A 27,950-nucleotide genomic window follows, 5' to 3' on the forward strand; every position below is an offset into this window, starting at 1 on the left:
AGACACAGCACACATGTCCCACTGAGCAGTGCTGTGTGGCCTACACAAGCCCACTGCTGCTTTCAAATCAAGTATTGCACCTCAATGCACTGATTGTGTGGATCTGATGCTTTTCGTGAGATCTGAGGAGCAACAGCAGGTTCACTTGACCTTCCGTGTGCTTAGATACATTACAGGGAGTGTTCAGGTATAAAGTGCTGTCAAATAGAGCCTCAGTCTCAGACGACACACCCATGGACTGCCCAAAGTCTGCTGACCCGCCGTCTGATCTATATTAAACTGACTGACTGTCTGCAATGCGATCTATGGGAACCACCATTAATATGTGTGTAAGGTACTGAGCTGTTAACACTTCTGACAAAGAAAGATTTGTGACATAACATTTATATATATATATATATATATATATATATATATATATATATACAGTACAGACAAAAAGTTTGGACACACCTTCTCATTCAAAGAGTTTTCTTTATTTTCATGACTATGAAAATTGTAGAGTCACACTGAAGGCATCAAGGGCTATTTGACCAAGAAGGAGAGTGATGGATCACAGTGACCGGACCTGAACTCAGTACAGATGGTTTAGGGGTGAGCTGGACCGCAGACAGAAGGCAAAAGGGCCAACAAGTGCTGAGCATCTCTCGGGGAACTCCTTCAAGACATTTCAGGTGACTACCTCTTGAAGCTCATCAAGAGAATGCCAAGAGTGTGCAAAGCAGTAATCAAAGCAAAAGGTGGCTACTTTGAAGAACCTACAATATGACATATTTTCAGTTGTTTCACACTTTTTTTGTTATGTATATAATTCCACATGTGTTAATTCATAGTTTTGATGCCTTGTGTGTGACTCTTTTTAGAGTCATGAAAATAAATAAACCTCTTTGAATGAGAAGGTGTGTCCAAACTTTTGGTCTGTACTGTATATATAAGTGTGTGTGTGTGTGTGTGTGAGAGAGAGAGAGAGAGAGAGAGACCCTGGACCTCATATATGGGGTATATTTGTAGCAATAGCCTAAAATACACATGGGTCAAAATTATCGATTTTTCTTTCATGGCAAAAAATCATTAGGATAGTAAGTTATTTATTCAGCTTTCAAATTTACACTTAAGACTGGTTTTGTGGTCCAGGGTCACATATAGATAGACAGACAGACAGACAGACAGACTGATTGATTTAAAGTCAGATGTCATCTCAAACTGACATCCTGTTGCATCATCAAGCAGTTGTTCTGATCCAGCGATGAACGCTGTACATTTGTTTTGTGACGCCCTCTGCTGCTCAGACTCACAAATTAACTTAGATTACAACTTGGCCAAGTCTCTACAAATAATTATGTGGGATAAATTGTAATTTATTACATTGGACTAATAACATCATATTAAATTAGTTCCAGAGCGATGTTTATAAAGCCTTTTTTAGGTTAGAAGGGACTTTCTATCTAGGGGTTGTCATCATGCCAGTGTTATGAATCACATCTTCTTGCAGAGTAAACTGCAATTAATGTAATGCAGTCTGAAGTGTAATACTATGCATCCCTACAACATAATAATTGTTGGCCCAGCGATTGTATTTGTGAGGGGAACAGTTGATTACAAGCCTTTGATATCCAGATGACCGATGACTTGCAAAATAACTAAAATAGCAATGTGTTGTTTAGCCAGCAGTCAGTCAGCCTGGTTATATACCTCAGATACGACAGGATCACCAATAGTTTGCCACAGTCTGAGTGCTCACTCGATTCCTGGAAACAAGAGAAAAAAAAAACATCCCTAGACTCATTTTCATGAAGATCCTTATTATGCATTTCATTATGTGGGTCAGCACAAAGGCCAAAGCTTTCCATTTATTTAGAATTGTGTATTTTTGTGTTTGATTCACTCTTAAAAATAAAGGTTCCAAAAAGGAGCTTTCGCGGCAGTGCCATATAAGAAGCATTTTAGGTCCCCCAAAGAACTTTTCTTAAAAAAAGACATATTTTCCTTAGGTCACATACTTTTGGGAGTGACAGCTGCTTTTAAATACTGGAGTGAGTCCTCTAAATTATTGTTTGGTATGTTTATGCACCACAACTCTCGAAATTGTAATGCTTTTGTAGCAAAATTCCCTAGCATTTGGCGTTGTCTCTTTTTTACCAAAATAATATTATAATGACCAAAGATTCATTAGATTCATTACCACTGATGTCAATAAACAGCATTTATTTTTAGGAGCGTGAGGAGGTATTTGGATTCAGGCACTTTTATAATTTTTCACTCCTTTTTCCCATCTCATCCTGAATTCCATTCCTCCTCAAAAACAAACAGTGGCTCATTAGCATGTGTGACCCGCTGGTGGTAAACACATTTATTTCCACTTGAGTGCAGGGAGAGAATGAAACCAACAAGAGGTGCTCGAGGTAGGTGGGCTGGATGCTGCCTTTATTGGGACAGTTTATGAGGATTTAACAAATGCAAGAAGACAGGCAAAACAGTGAGCGGGTGGAGAGGGGTGGGGGAGATCGGAAGGGCATGCTGGTACAGTTTGTACTCATTCAAGGCTGGATTTCTGTAGTTGTAGTCTTGGGTGGCCGTGGATGTACAGTCCATTATTTAATTTGTGTATTGTGTGCTCTAACCCTATCATTTTTGAAATGTGACAGGGGCTTAAATGTGTGTGCCAGGATCGAGTTATTTGTGCCAAATTAACACAGGTCTTTTGTGCTCTCCTTCTTTGGGCCAAAAGAGCTCTGTAATTATGGTGATGATCAAGACTGTCGCAGATTATACTTCGACAAAAACGCTTTTCTTGTTTCATTAGAGAAAGGACCACCAACATCCAAACAAACCCTGAGCTTGTTGTGCTTTGGCTCGCATGTTTGTTCAGCCACAGGGTTAAATGATGATCTTCAGCACTGGAAGGCATTGTACAGTTATTTATACATTATTATGTCTAAAAGAACTGGTTTTGGACGATCTCAAAAAGAATAATGCCCATTCCCCTGTCTCTTCCTAATAATACTCCAGAATTTATGACTTGTTTGAGATCATGGGTAATGAGGAGGTCTGAAAACAATCATGCACTTTTTTTATTGCTGTTATATTTTTTTTTTTTTTTTTTTTTTTTTATATATGTATTTTTACTCATGGCCACTATAATGTGGAGGGCTGAAAATATTAATGATTATACACTTTTTATATATTTAATTTTAGATGCATATGTAAATGATTACTGTTAGTATTGGTACTGTTAGTCATGGGCAGCATAATGTGGAAGGATGAAAATATTCATGGTCATGCACTTATTTATTTATTGGATGTGTTTTTTTTGTTTTTGTTTATTTATTAAGTTTTATATTTTTTTTAATATGTATATGTCAATGTTTTGTAAGTATAAATAATTATTTTATTTATTTTGTTTTACTTTAGACATAATTTGTACATAATTTATATTATTAATACTAGTCATATTTTATAAGTTTTCACTTTATAAGTGTAGATTTTAAAATTTTATTTATACTCTATGTGAATATGTATAAATATTTACTTGGAAGACCTTTAAATTTGTTGCTGCGTGGTTCACCTGCTCAAATATTGTTATGGTTAATGTTTTGTGTAGCTGTATTGCTCTGTGTGTCTTTTCACAGTTTGTATTCTTTGTTTTGTGTTTGGTGTTGTGAGAACCATTTTTTTTAATGTGTGTATATATTATTACAGATAAGATTTCACACTTTTCCTTAGGAGAGAATTAAAGGGTTATAGATTGTATTCACACCTTTTGTGAGATTGTAGAGTTTTATTTATGGTACAGAATCAGGGATAATTAGCCTACTCTGAACGTTGTATGTGAATGTGCAAGTGCTTCAGGTTTTCCTTGTTTTTTAATCTTCAACACATTTGCATGACATGATTTTCCTTGGCTGGATCTCATATTTGACAAAATTTGCATTAATCATCATATTGTAAGTAAATTTAATTTGTTTACCTTTTCAAAGCACAAAATTCGGATCATGCAAAATTTAGTGACTTTAATTATCTTGTCTAGAACCTGATTCATTTATTATTTAATATCAAAACATATTGTTTTATGAAAAGTAATAGCAGTTTCATTCAATGAGGTAATAAAGGCTTCTATACCAGGCCAAAAAACGAACAAAAAACTTTCCTAAAACTTTGTTCGCTCTTGTCTAGACATGTAGAGCATGAGCAGAGGATGTGTCATTCGTTTAAAGTCTCATATGTTGCCGTGTCTCAAAGAAAACAGCTTAATGGAACTATTCATTATGAAGTTTTAACTCAAGTGTTAAATGTATATCATTTCTCTAGTTGCCCAAAGCCTTTACTTTTGGTTTGGAGTTAATATTGCTTTCAGTAAGTAACCCACGCCGGCTGTTATTTGTGCAATGACTCAATGATGAGGAATGACATGAGCACATACAACCTCAACCAAAGCCAGAAAACCAAGAGCTCTTTAAAGGAGATAATGACCAATGTAACTTATAGTTTATTTAAATAAAGCAACATTTATCTGATGATTAAGAGAGAAACAATTGTATTATAGCATTTTTTATCTAACTTTTGTATATATATAGAATTTACATCATAATATTACTATTTTATATAATATATTTGGTCATGCAAAATCATGCTATATGAGTTTGCACTAATTCTGGATGAAACCAGTGATGTCATATTATGACATCATATTGCATGAGTGTTTCCCACCAGCAGAACAGTGTGTGCTTTGTGAGGCAAAATTACAGTGAGACTAAATTACAAGTGCTGCATCTGATTCCCAACAGAAGCCTGACAAAAAAAAAAAAAAAAAAAAAAAAAAAAAAATCTGTTTACTGTGTGTTTAAGACTATTGTAAAAATTGCAGGAAAAATACATGAAAATTTGATAAGCTATTCTGTGTGAATATTAAATAAATAAATATAAATATATATTTTTTAAATAGTTTGTTATCTTGTAGAAACATACATTATGATATTTTAATTATTATATGTGAATGCAGTTTAAATAAATTAATAATCAAACAAACAAATATATAATATTATAAATATATAGGCTACGAAAATGATATATTTTTACAATAAATATATATTTTTTCTTATGATAAGAATGCCATTTTTGTAAGAATGTAACCAAAGATTGTATGAAATTGTGATTGTAATTTTTATTTTATTTTATTTAATTGGTCGTATGCTTAAAAAATATTTTTCACAGTTGTAAATAAAACAATGATTATTAAATTACAAGATAATAGTTTTTGAAAATTGTCAAAATTCTTTATTTAATCCAATGTGATATCTGCCATTTCTTTGTAGGCTAATTATTTGTGAAATTTTAGCTAGAAACTTCTTAGTGAAAAAAAAATAAAAGTTTCGAAGCCGAATGTGACTATAATTGCAATAAATAATAAATAGCGTGAATAAATATTTCACTTGACAAGAGTGTCGCGCGCTGTTATGAAGCTCTACATGTCCTACTGAGACACAGCCAGCAGCACTCAAGTGTTTTCACCAGTCCTGGCAACCACCAAAATCAGATCCCAATCCCTATTTCCCCCCCGTGTGTGTGGAATCCAGTTCGGTTTTTCCCCTCATACCAACGTAACGTTAGACTACTATGTGTGTGAGCGAGATCGAGCCTTGTTTACAGCGTCAATTCAACGGAGAGAGACTACATGATCTGCTCCACATCCTTCACATCTCCTAAATTAACGCAGATCCGATCCTTCACACATCATCTGAGTCCACCATTGGCCGCGTCTCGAAGGGAAAAATCAAGGTCTCTGTAATCTCAGACTGAAGATGGTGGGAGGCAGAGAGAGACCATTTTAAAGCCTGGACGGAAATTATTTGGCATCTTTTTGAGATTCTCCATCGCTTTTTAGGCCTTTAAGGACGCTGGATGAGAAGTGCTAGGCTTCTTGCTGCTGATGGAGATCACGCACACATAGGCTCACTTGTCCAGATTGTTTTAGCCAGCAGATCTAAGCGGGTTTCAGCTAAAACCAGCCTGCGAGGAGCCCTACAACAACGTGTTTTTCAAGATTTCCCCACGACATGGAGCACGGAACTGCAGATTATTTAGCAGTTACGTGTTTTTCTGGGTTATTTTCACATATATCGACGAGGAAACCCTGCTAAAAATAATTTGAAACACGTTTAAGCAGCGCGAGGTTCAGTGCGTGTGAATCCGCCTCATGGTGAGGTCAGAGCGGGCTGGGGCTGCTGGAGAATCTCGCTGGGGTGTCTGGAGGGTCATTTATCCCAGCAAAAACACAATGAAGATGGACGGGATTGGCTTTGTTTGATTATTTCCTGCTGCTGTGTATCTATCTTTTGTTTTTTACCCCCTCCATAACCAACTTTGATGATATTTTTGAGCTGAGAAGACTTCAAGAGTCAAGCATCATCATCCATTTTTTTTGAAGGGTTGAGCTTTCTCCCCTGTTTTGTTACACTTTTAATTACTTTATTTTTGCCTGCCTTGTTTTTTTGTACAGGAATGAGGTCTAGCAGACAGAGGCGATATTGGACCTTGCTTTGTGGTCTGGTCCTGGTCCTCTCTACACTTTGTCATGGAGAAAGTAAGTTATTCTAATGATATGGATACTTTTGGATTATCAGAAGTGTTGCTGGTTTAAGAAACCTTCACTTTCATTTTTTCTTTCAGAGTAGTTTTAATCTTTCATTTGCGATCGTGTGGAAAGTAAACTGGCTCAATGTCCAGACCAACTGTTTTTACTTATCTTTTAATTGCACGCTTTTCATGCTTTCATTCCCTTTATAGATTTCTTAAAAGAAAGGAAACGACAACACACACACATTGTGTAACAGGAGTGTCTGTTGAGTGTTTAGGCTATGCAAAGCCAAAGAACACAACAAAGTCAAGTTTGGTCATGCAAACGCTGCCATTTCTAATAGTAATTTCATAGGTATTTTACCACTGTATCTTTTGAATAATACTACTTTTGGTATCTAGTCTGGTTGTACACAAGTGCCATATTATGTGCACCTGTAGGTACACATCTAGCAGATATATTGAATTTAATTTGAGTTCCCACCATATTAGCAGCATGGGGGATTTTGGTGACAGAATCTAGTTATTTTAAGTTACAAACCAATGGGATTTTTAAAAGGCTAGACTAGATATTTAAAACATTAGTGTTGTTTATCTCTTTTCAAACCTGTCTGCTGGTCCTTGAAACATTAATCATTATTAGTTCACACAAAGTGCTCACTGGACATGAGAGTTTAAAACTCAAGTGTATTTTTAGGTTCTGGTTTAGACTCATTCCTTGAGACCAGAGAATTAGTCTTCAGTAGCCTCACAGCTCTAATTTAAAGTAGAGTCCATCATAGATTTGTTAAATCTGTTTCACTTTGAAACTGAAGGCTGGAAAGGTTATTATTTGTTTTCTTTTGGTTAACTGACAGATCGTATTGATAAGTGTGATTACAGTAAGCGAGATGGCTATCAGGGGCGGGCCGGTCGCTGTTAGGTTAGTAGGATATGTTGGGACGCTGTGATGACAACACATGTTGGAATTTCACTGACATGCACGGTACGACGGGCCATGCTTGTTTACTTTACTTGTACTTGTTGTTGTGTCGCATGTTGTTGGTGCTGTGTTAGGTTTGCATGGATTCTTTGGAATATTAACCACGGCATGCAATGAGTTCTAATTAATATTAGTTCAGCCCACATGGGCAATGCAATTTGCCTTTTGTTTTTCTATGCAAAACTGCCCTGTGTTCTTTAACATTCCCAAAACTGGCCCATGCATATGTGAAAAAACATGTAAGATATTCAGTGTTTATTTTATTCTGCCTCTTTAAAATCAATAACCCGGTAAGTTCTCAAAAAGAGAAAAAAAAAGGCAATTTTTGCTTTCCTTCATGTTTGGCCACCACAAAATCTCCATGTTTCCAAGTAAACTGCAAATAAGACCCCCTGATTCATCAACAGAGAGAGGAAAAATGTGTGTTTTTAAAATAGAACATGTAAAAACACCCCCTCTAGCAAAACAGACTGGGTTCTGTTGATTGGAAGAGTGAGGAGTTTGTGAAGTCTGTGTAATTGGGTTTTACTGTTAACCCCAGCGGTTGCAGGGCAGCGAGGCCGAGGAGGCTCTCAATGGAAATCCTAAGTATAACCTATCTCTCTTAGCATAGGATGGTTAAAGATTCCCAGTGGGGTATAAATGTGACTCGGGTTAACTGGTTGACTTATCTTAAGATCACTGGCTTATTTGTTGATCTGCCTCTTTTGGTTGATTTAAAGCAGTTTGAGTGTTTGTGTGTATTATCATTATAGAGTGATTATTTTTGAGTGTTAGCTTACATTCTCTTGTCGGTTTAAAATTACATTTTAATAGAAATATGTAATTTTATCTAACAGCATGGAATGCTTTAGAGTTCCAATACATCACATAATTCATCAAATGAATCGTTAGTATTAATGTTTGTGATGTTATTTTGGTTCTAAAAATTGTCACTTTTTGGAAGATTATGCCAGAAAAAAACCTTTTTAGTCAAAGGGATTTTACAAAAGACCCAAAAGTGGTCCTTATGAAAATGTATTAGCCAAATTGTTTCCAAAGTAAAAAAATATTCATAAAATGCTTACGCTTTAGAAAGATAAATATGAAGAAACCCCAGTAATATTTTTTTATAAAGCCAAATTTGTAATTAATATTTTAAATTCACCTGATATTTTTTTAAAGTTTAATATTTGAATTTAAATAGTTTTTCAAGTGCGTTAAAACACATTTTTAACATAAGAATTTAAACAATAGAGATGTATTTTTATATTTTTTATGCATTCAAGATGCTTGCAAACATTTGATTTCAACATTGAAATGATGAGTTGAGGCAACCATCACAGTGAAATATGAGGTTGTCTTGTTTTGTGGTTCCGTTTTCATGAGAAAGCTTTCTGTTGCAATCTGTTTTTTTGTTTTGTTTTTTTTGTTTGGTAGAATCTGAAGTGTTAGGGTTGACTAGCTTGGTTTTTTTTTCTGCTTTATTTCTAAACAATGACATCAGTTATGACCTAATTTTGAAATACCTCCACTCTGCTACCTACGAGAGTTCGCAATGGCAGGCTGGAATTGGGTTATCAAATGTAAACATGAGATTTGGAGTGCCATCAAAGCAATAAAGATAGCAATGTTTACTCAGCAGTGTGAAAATGTTAAGAGTCCACAGACAGGCTCTGTGTTGTCTGTCTGCAGGGCGGTGAAAGATGCATGTTTTTGTCATTGTTTAATTCTATTCTACTCTAGCATAATGGATTTAACGCACCAATGCATATTTGTTAAAATCAGTTGCTTTAAAAGAAAAGATTACCATCAAGAGGAAGGAGCAAGGCTTTTCCCTCTGAGAGTGTTTTCTAAGATTAAAAGGGTTATAAACTTTTAAATAATGCTATCTTTTAAAGTTTCATTTAGGATCTATAATTCAAGAGCTTTGTAATTATCCGGGATTCATTTTTCAGATCGGCCTAAATGTTTAAGGATCTTTCTTTGTGATTAGCTTGTGGGCAAATCGCGCTGTGAGAAATAAACAACCTAATGGGTGGGAAGTGAAAGCAGAGATGGCCGTCTCAGGATACCTGTCATAAAAATACAATAATCTGCCTTATAAAAGATTTCGTGGCACTGTGTCACTGGCAGAAAAAAAAACTGCGGCTGGTTGAGACTTTTTATGTGTCTGCTTGGGTTGACAGTCAGTAAATGGTCAACGTGTTCATTTTATTCGTCTAAATAATTGGATTTGTGTTTTGTTTTAGTATACTTGTCAAGTTGTTCAAACCCACATTCATGTTTTTCCTAAATAATTTTGAAGAATGTAGGGGTCCAAACCACATTGAAACCCATTGCATTTTGTTATATGGTCCAAAAATGTTATGCACGAGACACTGAAAATATCGTCTTTTGAACACAAACAACATTGGACCCCACTGAATTTCATTGTATGACACACTGAGACATTCAAAATATCTTCTAATGTGTTCCACTGTGGAATGAAAGCCATACAGCATACAGGTTTGGAAAGACACATAGATGAGTAAAAAGACACAAGTACAACTAATTTGATGCATATATGAGGGAAACTTGTACAGTCTGACATGAAATTAAACTGAAATTAAATATTAAATACTAAGATTCATAACAGAAAAGAGTCACCTACAGTTTATTTTTATCTCAAGATTGTTACGTTTCCATGAATCAAAACTATTCATTCAAATTTTCAAGGTCAATCTTTTTTGCTGCCTGTGACTGTCGAATATTACAATCTGCGTTTGATTATCATCTGGTGATTTCTCTTTTCTTCCTTCCAGTCTGTGGTCCAGGCATTGACATTGGCAATGACATCAGTAATTTCAAGCGGCTGGAGAACTGTACAGTGGTTGAGGGATACCTGCAGATCCTTCTCATTGGAAGCAAAAACAATAATAACCAGGAGGTCTTCCGCACCCTCAGTTTCCCCAAACTGACCATGATTACGGATTACCTTCTCCTCTTCCGTGTATCTGGGCTGGACAGCCTCAGCACCCTCTTTCCAAATCTCGCCGTGATCCGGGGCCGTAACTTGTTCTACAACTACGCCCTGGTTATATTTGAGTTAACCAGCCTAAAGGACATCGGCCTTTACAACCTGCGGAACATCACGCGGGGTGCGATACGAATCGAGAAGAATCCTGAGCTCTGCTACCTGGATTCTGTGGACTGGTCTCTCATTATGCATGCTGAATTTAACAATTTCATTGCTGGAAATAAGCAGTCCAAGGAGTGTGGAGATGTTTGCCCGGGAATCATGGAGGACAACCCTCTGTGCATCAAGACAAACTTCAACGACAACGACAACTACAGATGCTGGACCTCCAACCATTGCCAGAAAGGTGAGTTATTGGGTGTCTTTTAGTGTTTGCTTGGTTTGTTTGCCAGGTTTTGGAGTTGTTGAGATCACTTTTTCAGACAGTGTTGTCAAAATCTGATGCGTTAATGTTGGATGCTGTAGTGAGGACATCAAGAGTAGGTTGGTTTGCGAGGAAAAAGTGGGTGAATTTTGGACCTTTCAGGTCTCAACTGCAATTTGGACCTGGTTTTCCAAACATCTGATCTTGTTTGTGTGTGTGTGTGTGTGTGTTTGCTATTTAGACTATTAAAACGATTTGAGATGATTTGTGGATCTTTTCAAAGTGTTGTCTGAGGTGCGTTTCCCATACAACTACATAACTCACCGATTAATTACCATAGTTGGATGCATTTATGGAGAGCTAGCTAGTTTCCCAAAACTGTAATAACTTCTATCGTTCAAGCCACATTGTTTCAATGATTTCGAACTGTCATTAATGAACTTACCAGGTGGTGGATACTTTGCTATTTTTGCTATCCAATATTTACATCCATGTTGTAAAGACAAGAAAATATGCTTCTTACCATAGGTTGAGACTATAGTTCCAACCTTAAAGCTATGCGATGCTGTTTGCCCAAGTTTCGTGAAGCATTGAATCATTGAGTTTTGTTGTAAAAACAACTAGGGGTGCTCCGATCACGATCGGCCGATCGTTATGCACATCTCGTAAGTAAAGCCGGTTCTCTAGTCAGCGGTAAATTCCATCAGGTGCGTGATTCACATCGAGCCGCTGTTACTACACAGAGCCGTTGTTAACTGAGAAGATGTGCAAATCCACGTTCGTTTTCAGCATTTATTTGCGCATCTTCTCAGTTAACAATGGCTCTGTGTAGTAACAGCTTCTCTATGTGAAATCACTAATGGTCTCTATGGCACCTCTTGTGGTAATCCTGAGAATGCAACTTATGTTAAAGGGGGGTGAAATGCTCGTTTTCACTCAATATCCTGTTAATCTTGAGTACCTATAGAGTAGTACTGCATCCTTCATAACTCCAAGAAGTCTTTATTTTTATTATATTTATGAGAGAAAGATAGTCTGTACCGATTTTTCCCGGAAAAACACGAACGCCTAGAGGAGTGACGTGTGGGCGGAGCTAAAGAATCACGAGCGCCAGTAGGCTTTTGCGTTGAGAGCGTTTGGAAGCTGTGACACAGGTCCAGAGGCTGAAATTTAACAAGAGCAGCATCAGCAAAGGCGTCTCTATGTGGTATGTATTGAAACTGTATATATTTGCTTAGCGGTTTTGGAAAATGACTAAGTTCCACTTTATGTCGTCCTTTTTTTTTTTTTTTTTTTTTTTAAGCTGTACATGTGGTAAGTGCAGTTTGATGACAACATCGCATGTTGTTTACTTGATGTGCTTACGTGCCGATAGCTAAGTTAACAACACAGAGATATTTGAAGTAGTTTTACTCACCGCATGCGGTTCCAACACACGATCGTGACCCTTTTTCGTTGGGACTGCATTATCCTTAAGAAATAAACTATGTGCAAATCCGGCGTCAAACTGGGCCTTGTTTGTAAAACAAGCATCTTCGAAATGCAGGGAACAAACAAAAACACTTGCACAACTCCGTTGATGCTCTGTAAAAATAAACTCCATCCACTGGTCCCTTAATGCTGTTTCTCTTTTGGTAATCTGTGCAGGGTTGTCTTGCCCTGGCAACCAAAAACACACTTCTTTTGTGACTTTTCGCGACGCTCTCGCTCTGATCAGTGAGTCTGTGCTCAGCCTCTCAGTGCTCTGCTATACAGGAGCGCGTCCTCTTCCGGCAGAAGTGCCTGAGGACCCATATAAGGAAATTCCGCTCCATTTAACGTCACACAGAGCCATACTCGGAAAAAAAACTTTCCGAAACTTGTGACAAACCGGAAGAGGTTTTTTGGAATAAAAATACTCCTTCAAACGTACAACTTAATTTTTGAAACTTTGTCCATGTTTAGCATGGGAATCCAACTCTTTAACAGTGTAAAAAACTCAGTATGCATGAAATAGCATTTCACCCCCCCTTTAAGTTCTGAATTTCTGCATTTCTCAATACCTCAATACCTGTTTTTATGTAGAATATGTTTTGTGCACAAATCAAATAGTGCATATCTTCACCAGTTTCTTTTGAATTGCATATTTGTCTGTCTGTCAGTGATATCCTTAAATCCAGGCATCTGTCATCACAAATCTTTTCTCTAGTTGTTGTCGGTTAAGTAGAGCAGGGTCATCCAGCATTCATTCTCTGTCTGTAGGCTTCATATCTTGGCATATCATGCATTACAGTAAAGAAGAAAAAGCAAGTTTGCTGTAGGGCGTGTTTGTGTATGTTTGGTTTTTCCTTTGCCTCAAGTTCACAATGAAAAATGGAGTCTGGTCGTTGCAGGGGGATTGCGCTAGACTTTGAAGATAATGGCCTCGTCTACAGGAAAGTTTATGTCCGGATGTGTTGAAATGTTGAGATCCTGTCAACAATAGTGAACCGGATAAAAAAAACAAAAACAAACAAGTAATTTTGTTAAAGAGATGTAAAATTTTTCACCAAGATGAGTAAAACGAGGTAAATAAATGATCCCGAAAGCTTGTATGAATGTGAAATACGTGCAGAACGTGTGTATTGAGAGGTCTAGTTGTGGTCTTCCACTATTGTGGTCTTTTTGGACAGAAGGATGCTGCAGTGGCAGACAAAGCGCCTCTCTCTAAAGGGAAAATACTTTAGCAGTTCCTCCCTCTTTCCATATAATTACCTTGTTTTCCTTCAACACAGATGTTTCTTCAAGGGCTGGTAGTGGTTTCCAGTCAGTCTGCCTTGCCTTTTTTCTTCTCAGCTCTTTAATTACCCAGTCAGGACTTGTTGTTCACCAGCCTTGTACTTTGCATTTCAGCTACATTTAGAGTAGATAGAGCTTACTGCAAATGTCTGCACACAGGAAAGAGCCCACATCAGATAGACTACTTAAGAGTTCAGTTGAGTTGTTGAGTATGTAGCAGATCTGGTAATTCATAAATGGTTGCTGCACGATTATTCAAATGCGATTGTCTGCGCATTTTGTTAGTAAAGCAGGTTCTCTAATGAGCAGTAAATTCCGGCTTAATATTTACAGGTACTAGTAGGGCTGCACGATATTGGAAAAAAATGGCATTGCGATATTTTATTTTTCTGCTATATATATTGCGATATGAAATCTAATCTAATTTTTTCTTACAAACAAAAATTGGGTGAGCACACTTAAATTTCATTTTAAATGATTTAAACATCGACACCATCGTGTCAATTGATTAATATTTCCTGAAAATTCTGCTTTGCATTACAGGTATCATTTAAAAAAATATATATATTAAAATAGGAAAAAGCTAGGGCTGGGTGATGAACTGATATAATTTTCCTCTATAAAACTATAGAGAGTTAGATAAATGTTCGATACAATGTTTATGTACCAAAAGCACAAAACAGCGCTACTCATTTGAGCTGTGCCACACGGACCATTTGTCCACAATTTTTACTAAATGTATTTAGACTACTGTTTTTCATACAAATACCTACAAACCATATAGCTATAATATATTCAGGTTCATCATCAGAATATATATAAAACTCAAACAGTCACAATTATTACATTTCACCATATAAAAAGTATTCTATATAATTGGTTCAGAAAAGATTCAATTGGCTGACTTTGTGAATTGTTTACTGTGATTGATTATCAAAATAAATTGTAGTCTGTTTCCTACAAAATTGGCTTCAGAAAACTTGGTCACAGTCTTGAGAGTTTCCTTTTGTTTTCCACAAAAAAGGTAAGTTTTACAGCTTTTGAATGGCATGAAGGTGAATACATAATGATTGAATAGACTTTAAAAGGTACTCATCAGGAAGAGATCCGGGAAAAGATGTCAATGCAAAGCTCTTCACAAACATGTGATTACTTAGCAGGAACCAGCTAAACCAAACATGACCTTTTCTATACCTTGTTAGCTACAGTTTGATCATATCACTGACCTCAATGCTGTAAATGTCACACGTATTGGATATTTATCGCAGTAACAGATGCGTCAGTGATGATGCGTTTTGATTAGGTGTTTGCTTTTGCAGTGCAAAATTAGCTGGATCAGATAAAAGACATCAAAAATAAAGCATATCTAAATAATCCTTAAGTTTTGGATCTCTACCTGCTGTATGTTGTAAGTGCATTTACAAGCTAAGAGGGTTGTAAAGCTGGTTTGATTGTTTTACAGGTTAAAAGTTAGATACGATCGTATGAACCATTTGTGGAAAAAATGTCCAGACCAGAATGGCAGCTCTGGAATGTGTCTTTTGTGTCCTTTTGAAGTTGCAAATAAGGTCTGGTTTGCCATGTTGTGCTTTGGGACAGTGGTAGAATTAAATTTGGACGTCTGCTGCAGGATTTGATGAAGTAGAGAGATTTTGGAGTGGTCTTTCACAGGTGACAGGTGAATGCTTTCTTTCATCTCTCTGCTGACCACCATTGGGTGGAGACCAAGCGAAAATGTCACTGAAATGTCAAGCGCTTTAACCAAATAGATTACAATGTCTTATGACTCAGGTTTGGAGATTTCTTCCTTGCTCTGAATACCACAAGGCATTAGGCAGTTTTTAATTTGGTGCGTTATTGGTTTTCCCTTTTTTCTTTATCATGCAAACGTTAAGTCAAAAAGTCTGCGCTAATAGCATCCAAGCCATAAAGTGCTGGTTTGCATATTAAATTGTGATATGTTTTCTCCTATATCTTTAAAATAAAATAACAAATTCTGCAGAACTCACTGTCACAATGCTAAGTTGGGGTGATAGGTAGTTGTTATGCAGATGCTAAGGTCTTCTGAGAGGTTTAAAATGAAGTGGGTAAAGTTTTGCACCAGTGTCATTATTTTTTTTATTAAAACTGTTGAATATATAGAACTGTAGAGTTTCAAGTTATTGTTCAGTAGAAATCTAAGGAATTATTTGCTGTAAAAAAATTTATCTGTTAAGATAAATATATATTGAAAATGTAAAACTTTGTGTGTGTGTGTGTATATATATATATTATATTAGGGGTGTAACGGTTCACAAAATTCACGGTTCTGTTCGATACGATTCACTGGTGTCACGGTTCGGTTCGGTACGGTTCGGTACGTTTTAGATACAGCAAAAAGAAAAAATTGGCGGATAAATTTCCTTGATTTTTTAAAAATGTTTTAATTATTAAAACTAACAAAGTATTTTTTTTTTTAATTTTTACATTGAACTCATGGAGCTATTCTTTACCCATCTTCTATGGTGTTTTCTTAGCAGCATACTGTATGAAACAAAAACAGCTCCTTATAAAAAAAAAATGAAAATGTTATATTGTTGTAGTAGTTATGAACAAATACAAAGAAGTAACTTTTTATATGGAACTCTATAACTCTTTATATTGAGTGTGTTTTTACTCAATTGGTTCTCTATAGGGCTTATGTTTTTTGGAACAAAGCAGGAATTACGGTCTGGCTGAAATGGGCTCGTGAAGGAATATTGTAACGGGGCTCAATTACGCATCTTCTTAAAACCTGCGTTTTCCACTACAGAGTAAGGCGCTCACTTACTCAGGACGTGCTGAAGGCTCGTTGCAAAATGGCTAAAGGGTCTTTCACACAGGATGCGGTATGCGCTGCGCTGGACCCTGGGCTCAGCGTTGCCCTTCAGATACAAAGCGATTTGCGCTGCACTATGCCAAGAGCAAAGTAGGTGGAGTTTTCAAAACTGCCCGTGCATACGTTCTATTTATAACAGTTCTTCCATCTAATAACGTGCAGGCCTGTTAATTGTATCGTACTGCTCAGGAAATTCCGACACAGTACAGTTCTAGTCCATTTTGATTTCCGTGTTTGTTTGGATGCCCCGATCGATTGGTAAAGTGCACCCATACACCAGACCTGTTGGTTATTGGAGGATCTTCTATTTCTGGTCTGTTAAACGCATTGGCCATTTTGCAACGAGCCTTCAGCGCGTACTGAGTGAGCGAGCGCCTGACTGAGTAGCCTAACATAAACATATATAAGTTGGTGTTTTTTTTTTCTTCTTCGGGGGTGTCAGGGGCGTTGCCTGTTACGTCGTTTGGGTTATTGGGGTACCTTGATGAATGAATATCATTATATTTCACAATTTTTTATTTATTTTCCAAATATAATTAATTAGTCCAACGGACCGTTCGGTACATAAAGCGTACCGCGTACCGTACCGAAAGCCTCGTACCGAACGGTTCAATACGAATACGCGTATCGTTACACCCCTAATATAAATATATATATACACGCACACATATGAAATAAAAAATTGTGATTAAAATCTAAATCGCAAAATTGATCAAAGAAATCGAAGATTTTTTTTTTAATTGCACAGCCCTAATTACTCTCTCTCTCTCTCTCTCTCTCTCTCTCTCTCTCTCTCTATATATATATATATATATATATATATATATATATATATATATATATATATATATATATATATATACATATATATATATATATATATATATATATATATATATATATAGAGAGAGAGAGAGAGAGAGCGAGAGAAAGAGAAATCATGTAAAAAAAATAAGTTTAAGTTTTTTTTGGAACCAATAGATTTGTATAAATCTCTGACACTATAAGTAGCACTAAAAGTGACTCTTGCCCTTAGCAAACACTACATAAAAAACTAACATGTTTAGCAGTGCTTTCTGACAAATGGCCAGTGTAAAGAACCTAAGGCATACAAGTTTGTTTTGATTTAAAATGTAGACATTTAACTACTACCAATCTGGCTGATTAAGTTAGGTGCGCAGTCTGTGTTATCTAGCCGAAGAGCGAGCTGCGGTGCCCCGCAGGAAGAAAAGCACTCATCACTTAATGAGCTGCCTCTGAGTGATCTCATCCGCCCCACTCCACGGCCAGAAACATTCAGGCCCCGACAAATGCTTGGAGGACTCTCTCAAAACGGCCGGCCTGAGAGTGGGGGCCTCGTTTGAATTAACGTCCATTTATCTGCCCATATGTAAAGGCTGGGTTTCTGCCTGGCCAGGCAGCACAATAGTGTGACTTCCTCTTTGTGTTCTTCCTCTCCCACATACTTCATTAACCTCGGCGGACAGTATAACTCTTTCACCGGAGTATTGTGTCTCCGCCAGAGCGGCTCAATGCTGGAGTCACAGTCAAAGACACAGTCTGCCTTTGACAGTATCGTGTTGAATGTCTTCCCGTTATCAAGGTCACGTTTGTTAAACTTTGTGTGATGATAACAGTTTGTTTTAGATTTGAATAGCCTTAAGTTGGATGACTGTTGAGTTCTGTAGAATCGCTGCATGATAGTGTCCAGCTGACTGTTAATCGTTTGACAAATAAATGTATTTTAGATAAATATTTCAACTTTTTTTAATGCATTTATGTATTTATATATTTATGAACATTATAAAATCAATACATTTAGATCTAGAAAATTTATACAAATAAAAAAATACCCCCAGATCATATCAATTCTCATCACAAATCTCAAAGCTACATTAAATTCAAAAGAAATATGCAGCATCTTGTCTGAGAAATAAGGACACCTTTTCATTTATAATTTGTCTTCTCATAAATCTCATTTTGTAAAACAATAAATTGTTAGAAAATTGTATTGTGTAATCTGTATCGTGAATTTTACCGCATCTTCAGTTTAGTGAATCATTACATACATCTATAATAGGGCTGCATGATATTGGGAAAAAATGACATTGCGATATTTTATTTTTCTGCGATATATATTGCGATATGAAATCTAATCTAATTTTTTCTTAAAAACAAAAATGGGGTGAGCACACTTACATTCTCATTTTAAATGATTTAAACATCGACACCATCGTATCAACTGATTAATATGCGCGTGCTCGCTCTCTCTCTCTCTCTCTCTCTCTCTCTCTCTCTCTCTCGCGCTCGCGCTCTCTCGCGCTCTCGGTCTGTCTCGTGCGCGCTCTCTCTCGTGCGCGCGCTCTCTCGGTCTCTCGCGTGCTCTCGGTCTCTCTCGTGCGCGCGCTCTCTCGCTCTCTCTCGCGGCCTCGGTCTCTCTCGTGCACGCGCTCTCTCTCTCTCTCTCTCGTGCTCTCCGTGAATCACATTCGTCAAGGGCCGGGGAGCAGCTGGCCCGTACAGTTAATGAATAACGGATCAACTACGACAGCATACATCGCACATCCTGCGGTGTGACTATCGTGGATTCGTACATCGAGATATCGATGCTTAAACGACACATCGTGCAGCCCTAATCTATAATGCTGTTTTTTTGCTGATCATGCTGATTTCTCCACAGTAACGTTCAGCCAATGTCTTTTTTTATTCAGGCTAGTTCAATTCATTTTGAGAGTTTAAAATTGGGTTCTTACCTTTTATAATATACCAATAACTTTACAAGTGGTTAAATAAGTGATAAATGAAGTTCGTCATAAACAGCATTTCTGCAAGCTGAGGTAGATACTGATATAGCGAGAACACACAGTGTCATTCACACATATACAAAACGGCGTCATGCACACATTACACTAAAACAATGCAATAAAAATTAACAACATAAAACCTTAATTTACATATCCGTATTCGATCAAAAATTGTCATAAAAGCTGTGCTGTCACACAGAGAGGCCTACACATGAGGCATGGTATGTACAATCTTATATTGAGTCCTTTTCGTGATTTAAGTGCACACTTCATGTAGGCCAACTCTCTTAATCGGATTCTTGCAGTGTCAGCTCAGGCATGCCAATTGGCGAAACATCCGTTATCGGACTGTGTGTGTGTGGCTTTGAAGGAGCGAATGGGAAGAGAGTAATCTGTCCCTTTAAGTGGCATATAATTAGGCAGGAATTCCAGCTGGCTTTAGTCACCACTGTATAAAGAGGATAAAGGGGAAAACCATAGCTCTCAGCCGTTGCAGGGACCACTGGCTCACTCAATCAATCAGCAAGAATGTGTGTGAAAATCAAGGGGGCAGGGGTGTGTTTTCTGTGGTGATAGCTGGGGGTGCTTTGTGAGGGCAGTCTGGTGGTGTGTGATTTTGGCTTGGCTTGTTTAACCAGTAAGATTCTAGGATTTTGCCCAAACACGTTAGGAATGAACTAACCTTTGGGCATAGACAATAGCTTCAGGGAAGACTTATCTTTCCTTTTGTTTGTCGCATGCCTTTTGTTTAGGATAGTGGCTGCTAGTGCTTAATAAAAGCCTATTGCACAATTTTTGTGCTTTTAAAATGCTTTTAAACACAGCATTTTTGCCAAAATATAGTGGAATTGCAAGATAAATAGAATATTCATCATAAAAAAAAAAACCTAAAACAAATAAAGGGACGGAGCCATTTCTAAAGACTAGAATTTTATAGATGCTTGGAAGTGAACTTTTCTTTTTACTACAGCATAATTGGGTGGATCAGATTAGTACATCCTCTCCACCACATGAACAAGTGCAGGAAGAGGAGCAAACAGAGATCATTTGCATCCGTCTGTTTGTTCCTCTTGTGCGACTGAAGCATATGAAGGGGAGATGAGGCCTTGCGTGGAGAGAGTTTCCTGCAGATTTACAGGGGAGCAGTGATTCATCCCACACACTCAGTGTCTCATTCATAGAAACACTAGCGTGATGCTTCTTCCTGTTTCATACGCTGGCTGGGTTGTAGATTACCCACAGTCAGAGTGTGATTCCAGCACCAGTTAAATTGCCTTAAAAGCTGCTGCTTTAATAGATGAATCCTCCTTTCTTTGGGTGATTTCAGATGGAATTATGTTGCCACGGTTGATGAGGCATGTCAAAATATTTGTGTTCTGTTATTTTGTGCTTATTCTTGTCTGTAAGGTGTTCATCTTTTGTGGGTCTTGACGCTGATATGTTTGGCGTCTTGGAGCAGACAGTTAGATTCAATTCAGGGCCTCATTCCGCTTGTCAGCGCTGTCCCTAATGGCCACAGGTAGCTGGGAGCGCCCTGTCGAGCTGTCTTCCTGTCTGTCTCTTCTGGAACACCCAGCCGTACTTGTCCGTAAGCTATAACGAATGATTAACAGCTTGTCACTCATTAAAGGTCGCCGGATATTTCTGTGCTGTAATTGTATGTAAGCCGCTAAAAGAAACCAACTCTGAATCTGAATAACTTGTTTTTGACCGTCTCTAATGGAGATTCATTAGACCATGTTTAAATAAAGCAATAATGATTGTACAAACAGTGACTTTTACCACAGTTTTTTTGTTTTTGTTTTTTAGGTATACCACATTTTATTAAAGGACGGCTGCAGCAGCAGCAGTAGGATAGAACTCCTCTAAGTTCCATTATTGATCCTTTTAATCATTTTAGGGTGAAATATTGGGGAAAAACACATTAAAACATTGTTTTAAAAAATTGAATAACCAGTCATGCTACATGGATTTAAGTCTCACAAGGCTTGAGTACAACATAATGAAGTAACAATTTGTGGTCAATGTAGTCAGAGATTAGAAATGAGTGGCTACGTTTACATGCACATTTTTGGTTCAGTCGGACTGAATTAATTACGATTGATTAATCTTATTGTAGTGTTTACATGAATGCTAAATAAAGTTATCCGGTTGATGTGCGCGTTTAAAAGTCACAAGCTTCAAATCGGAATAGATTTTAGTTATAAAAGATCTTAGATATTTTAAAGTCATGACTCATATTTATGTTGAGGTGAAGCTAGTTCTAGAACATTACACATCATGTTTTGTAGCTGAAAACCTTTAACAATGCGTGCAAACAAACAAAAGTACAGATTAAAAAACAGAAAAAATAAATAAAAAAAGTGAACAAACGTGCTCTGATGGCACAGACGTTGTCAGGACTTTTACAAATAACGGTGTGCTAAGCGATTAAGTTTTGTGAAGCGCTTCGTGTTTTCGTTTCACTACTGAATGGGATCCTCATCTGGTGGAATACATGGCTCCAGCAAGAACTGTTCCCACTTGTCTCAGCTGGACTCTCTGTAATCATTGCTGAAGAACTGTCTCAGCCTTTTCCGATGAGTGGGCATTGCATCCTCTTCATCGCTGGAGGCAGCGGCTGCATCCGCACCAACTCGCATCAAGGAAAATGTTCTGATAATCAAAATTCAAAAAATATTTTTTTTCTTACTTCTCTCATGTTTTCATCGAGAAACCTGAGATCTTTGGGCCGAGGGTCTAGGGCAGACGTGAGAAGAAGAGTTTTCACTGCATTCTCCAAGTTAACGGTGTTTATTCGTTGCTTGAGAGATGCCGCAACAATGTTCTTGAATTCGGTCACTTTCTGTGATTCTCCACGGCATATTTGAAGTACTGTAGAAGACCGCAGTTCTTAGGGGCCGTTCACATATTGCGTCTTTTGCTCGCTTAAGTTTGTTATTTCCAATGTAGTTACGCGGTATGCACGCTCATAATGGAAGCGACGCGGTCAAGCCAAGATGAAGGAACAGCTGATCATGGATGGATTGCCATTTTGAAATAAATTTACTGAAAGTGATTTTTTTGTGCTGCAAATCCATTTATCCTTTGCTGAACTTTTTTTTTTTGCGAAATTCGAATATCATTTTTATTTTTCCAATAATTAGAGCAGAACGAATATTCGAATGTTCGACTATCTGTGCACACCCCTAGATTAAACCGCGCCAAAACGGCATTTATTGTTTGAATACTGCAATACAATGGACATAAATTGAAACCTGAGACTTTGTTTCATATTAAAAGTACCAAAGCACAATGCTTATTGCAATTTATTGGATGGGAAGTGCCCTTCAATGTTCCGTCCATTTACTGAAATCAGAGTTGACTAATCGATTCTTGGGATTTAAGAATCGATATTCCATAAAAAAGAGAATCGGTTAATATCAAGATATCAATATTTTTTACCCAGCCCTAGTTTGTATGCACTCGTGCTCACAGCCGCATGTAGATCGCCGATCAGGGCCGATCATGCAAAAAATCGGCCGATACCGATACCTGGCCGATCGATCGGTGCATCTGGCATTCATGCTGTTTTTATTTTTTAATCACTAGCAAACCTTCCAATAAGGAGTCATTTGTTTGCTAATTCGGTTACATTGGTTTTGCTATATGTTTTTGATTCACTAAAGAACCAACTCCTGTGTCCTTTGTTTGGGATTTTGACTATGCCAGTTGAATTTATTTATTTTCATAATGAATCTTCTCATAAGGAGTCATTTGGGGAATCAGACACTGGTCATGCTGATTTTTTTTTTTTTTGGTTAGCTGAAAAATAACCGTTTCATTGTATTTCTGTTTTTCCATGTTGTTTTCTCCTCATCGTTTTTGAAATCCCATTTGTGAGTGATAGCAATATGATAATCATAACATATTCTTCCACCAAGCAATATCGATTTTTAACATAAACTTGTGCTCTTGTAGATTTGGGGCATTAATAAAGCATTCACTTGTAAATCTGCTATCAAATGTAGCTCATCCAGTCAGATTTTACAGTTGGAATTATCAGTTTTATATGCAAATTTCATTTCTGTTTCTTTAATCGCTTCCATCTTCCATTACGGTTTTCTTACAGCTTTCCCAAGTCTCTGTTATGCATAGGAAGCACAACCTGGCAATTAAGGCATTATGTAATTAAGAAACTGACTTGGGAAGTAGGTGAGAGGGTGGAGGAGCTGCTCCCTGCCAGGTAAATGGCCTAATGTCTGAGTCGAGATATTCCCCACATCAAAGCAAGTAATCATGACGCTAAGACGGATATCTGAGCAGATATGGCTGCTGTCTTGCTCCAATAATGTCAGAGATTAAAAGAGGATAAGTATGAAGTGTTTCACGGTTTCATCATCAGATAATGTGGACTTAGTACGGGTTATATATAGCTGAGTAGAGCACACGATGTACCTTAACACTTATTAAAGACTGTTCCATATGAAACGAACTAGCAAGGGCAAATAGCACAGCTTACATAGGGACACCAAATGCTAATTATTCATTGAGTATTGGTTTTAAGATTTAAATTATATATATATATATATTTTTTTTACTTCTTGTTGATTTTCTCCTTGTATTTTTTTAGTGCCTACTAGGGATGCGGTGACTATTGATTTCACAATTTTAAATGATTCTTGTTTTGATGAACGAGTATTGATTTTTAAAGTGCCCCATTACGCGACTTCACATATGTCCTTTCATGCAGTGTGTAATGTAGCTGTGTGTGAATGTAAACCATCTGCAAAGTTGTAAAGTCGAAAGTGCATGATAAATAAAGTTATTGTCTCCCAAAAGAAAGAATCCACTCTAAACAGCCTAAACGAGTTAGCAATAATTCAAATACAACTTGTCATGGGGTAATACGTTTGCATATTGCCCGCCTATGTTCTACATTGGCCGGCAGCAAAAAACTTGACCTGCCCTTGACACTGTAGCTTGTTTATGTGGTTAACATCATGTCGAGAAGACGCCGTGTCCTGTGCTGTGAAAGTACATTTGTTTTCACTTCAGATCAGGCTGCAAAGAATCAGAGGTTAAAATATATATATTTTTTTTTGTGTGTTGACGCTGATACAAATTTATCATCAAAATGAAATTAATTAAAACTACCAATTTAATCAATCTTTTAAAATATTCTAAAATGACAGCAAATATAATAATAAGTGGTTGACGATACAATTTTTTTTTTGACAGCCGATGCCGTTATCTAGAAAATTAATATTAAATATTAATATTTAAGAATTTTTTTATAATTTGTCAATGGATTTAAAAATAAATGTGTAAAATAAATACTTTAGATAACAAAGTATTTTTCATAAATAAATATTTAATAAATATAATTAAAAAGGAAGTAAACACTTTAACCAACAGTGCACTCAATATTCTGGTAAGTTTGTTTGCATTGGGAATCATATTTTTCAAATAAAGCAAGGGTAACACTCATTTTACATGTAAAACACAGAGAAAATGACATGAATATGACAGTGGGCAAAAGCTTATCGGCTGATGCCGATATTTGAAAAATGCTAAATACCACACATCCTCTATCAGTACCTGAAGATGTGGAAGAACTCCTTTTTTCACCTGTGGAGGTAAGCAGCACCCTCGCTGACCCCTCACTCAGTATTGTTGTCTATCCAGATCATGAGTGTGTTTACTGAGTGTGTCTTTGTTTAATAGCTCAGCACCTCTCCGCTCACTCGACTGAGTTGTGGACACAGTTGATGGAAAGTTACCGAGTTCACTGTTGCGTGCTAGTCTCTCTTTCATCTCTACAACCGGTTTGAAACTCTAGTCTCTTAACCTTGTGCCCTCAGGGCATCAATTAAACCAATGAAGACAAGAAGGGACTTTTTATGCCCCTGTTGAAGTCAGCATGAAAACAGCATTGACCCCTATTTACATTAAACAAAGTCCACTTCCGTCTAGCTCCATATCTGAAATGACTTTCCTTTTAACCTTTTAGGTCGAAGTCATCTATATGCCATGGTTGGCTGATGGTTGTGATATTTTACAGGGAGATAGAAAAAAAATTCCCATTGAGATAAAAATAAAAATTATTTATTTTTTGGGAATTTCAAAATGGCTTTTTTTTTATTAAGCTTATTTTAAGTAAAACAAATACATAGTGAGTTGAGTTTTTTTTTTTTTCTTCTCAGTTTTATTTTCCAAATATTTTTTTCCCCAAACCACTAAAAGAACTGTTAATGTAACCATTAAAGGAAAAAGTTTGCTCCAAAATTCATTTTCTTTCAGTAGATTAATTTATATTTATATTTATTGTAATAAAAATAATCGTTAGAGTTGTCGACTAATCGAAAAAATAATCGTTAGATTAGTCAACAGAAAAAATAATTGTTAGTTGCAGCTCTAGTCGTGTTGAACAAACACAGGCCACGTGCAGCTGTAGCTGAATATATACGGCCCAGATGATGCTCTGTGTGCTCTCTTCCTCTAACTTCTTCCTCTGCAGCTCTCACAGCTGCTTCTGAGCAGGTGCTAAAGTTCCCAGACTGTTCTCTGGCATGGAAGAAATCCTGGTCGCTCTGACGTGGCTAGATATCACAGAGGCTCGGCATAACAGCGTGTACTGCATGCAGCAATAAATCACGACTTATGTGCTATTGTTTTTGCTCTCCATTGTTTTCACCTTGTGGGAGTCTAGATTTGTGTTTGCATTTACATTTGTTCATTGACCACCGCAACCAAGGTCTGATTATTCATGTCTGGCCGAACAATTCAATGCTTGTTTTTTATTGCTTCGCATCTGATGTTCTTTCATAGACATTTGAGATGGCAACTAGGTGTTTGTATTAGATAGTTAGTGAATATTCAGAGAGGGAATGTGAAATGGGGTACATTTTCACCTTTCCTTAAACTTAAATATCACTCAAGTTCACCCAAAATCATATGATTTTTCTCATAAGCCGCGTTTCCACCGAAATGACCCAGAACAATTGTACCAGAAACCTTTTTTTCGCAGGAACTTTTTCCCCCAAGACCTGTTGCATTCTATATTTCCACTGCGGTCTAAAGTACCATACAGATTAGGCAAATTGTCTAATAGTCTGTACAAAGTGCAAATTTCTGACTTGCATCCTCGGTAGTTCGGACTTTGTGAGTTCGACGGGACGACGTAAGTCTGCAAACAGCAGCGTACTTGATAATGGCATTCAGCTCGCCTCGGCTACTGTGATTTTCCTCACTGTATTTTTACAATAAATTTAAAATTGATACCAGACACCACTGCCTCCTTTTATTTTCATTTAACATATTAATAGATTAATTGAATAAAGACCAAAGATTAGTTGTAGTATTCATTTAGTATTAAAGTATTAATATACTGTAGTAATATTTGTATTCTGTAGTTTGTTGTTGCTATAAAAAAAGCCCTAAGCCATCAATAGCCTTGACTTAAAACGCATTATAGAAAAACATTGAGGTAATAATGATTGGTTAATAACACTGTTAAAATAAATAATGTTGGCTAATACAAAATAAACAATTTATGTACATAAAATGTTATTACAAATGCTGGCAAAGGGAGCCAAAGGCCTGGTAATTGCTGCTGTTACACTTATAGGACAATCAAATCCTTGTTTAGGCTGTTGGCCAAACATTTAATGCAAATAAACTTAACTTAATCTTTTATTTCACTCAATCATTTTTGGCAACCTTTTTTTTTTTTTTTATAGATGACACCGCCTCTATAATTTCTTCAACAAACAACATGTGGACATCACAACCCAAATAAACCATGGTTTTATTATAGTACATCTACTTAATTTTATTTTGCATGAATGCTTGAGACTATAAAATAAATTAGAGTCATCATAAAGGTAAATGTAGAGAGCTACAATTATAGTTTGAGAATAATACAATCAAGCACTGTTTAACAGTGAAATTTTGATGTGAGAGGACAACAGTTGGATTTACTTTTTCATTGGAGGAAGCATTATTGTGGTTTATGGACTGGTATTTTGGATAGAATCAACGGTTTAAAGTTAAAATGCCTTAATGATGGATTTGTTTCTTACAAACAAGCAGATTTTCACTTCACAACATAATGATTGATGGTTTGGATTGCTTGTGGATTATTGTGATGTTTTTATCAGCTATTTGGTCTCTCATTCTGACGGCACCCATTCACTGCAGATACTCTGGTGAGCAAGTGATGCAATGCTCTCCAAATCTGTTCTGATTAAGAAATAAACCCATCTATTTCTTGTATGGCCGGAGGGTGAGAAAGTTTTGAGTAGTTTTTCGTTTTTTAAAGAACTATTCCTTTAGGTCTACATAAAATAAAATAAAAAATGACCCTATTTGTTGCCTTTGCTTATCTTGTTGCATTGATTTAATGAAAATGTAATTACTTAATCTATCTCTAAACTGACTTTCATTTCTGTAGACATTGCTAAACCTTTTATTTTCTAGCCCGTTGCCTTTTATCTTGTTAAATATCCTGTTGCTTTGGAAAAACATCACATTATGTAAAGTGAATGTTTGCGAACATATTTCATGTTAAAATGTCTTAAGTGGTAGGTTGAAAGTGTAAAGGAGTAAATCTGTATGCGTGGAGCTGGAAGTCC

The 27,950-nt window shown here is 36.8% G+C and overlaps 1 protein-coding gene across 1 annotated transcript in view; it reads left to right on the forward strand.

Moving 5' to 3' along the window:
- Positions 1-5,516: 5,516 nt before the first annotated feature.
- The window catches only part of LOC113051989 (insulin-like growth factor 1 receptor), an 82,598-nt gene continuing 60,164 nt past the window's right edge, over positions 5,517-27,950 (forward strand). The window contains exons 1-2 of the mRNA XM_026216204.1: positions 5,517-6,580; positions 10,339-10,899. Coding sequence (XP_026071989.1) covers positions 6,499-6,580; positions 10,339-10,899 — 643 coding nt within the window. The 5' untranslated portion in view covers positions 5,517-6,498. The remainder of the gene's footprint in view (positions 6,581-10,338; positions 10,900-27,950) is intronic.

This window comes from Carassius auratus, chromosome 32 (genome assembly GCF_003368295.1).
Source record: "Carassius auratus strain Wakin chromosome 32, ASM336829v1, whole genome shotgun sequence".
In the NCBI taxonomy this organism is placed as follows: domain Eukaryota; kingdom Metazoa; phylum Chordata; class Actinopteri; order Cypriniformes; family Cyprinidae; genus Carassius; species Carassius auratus.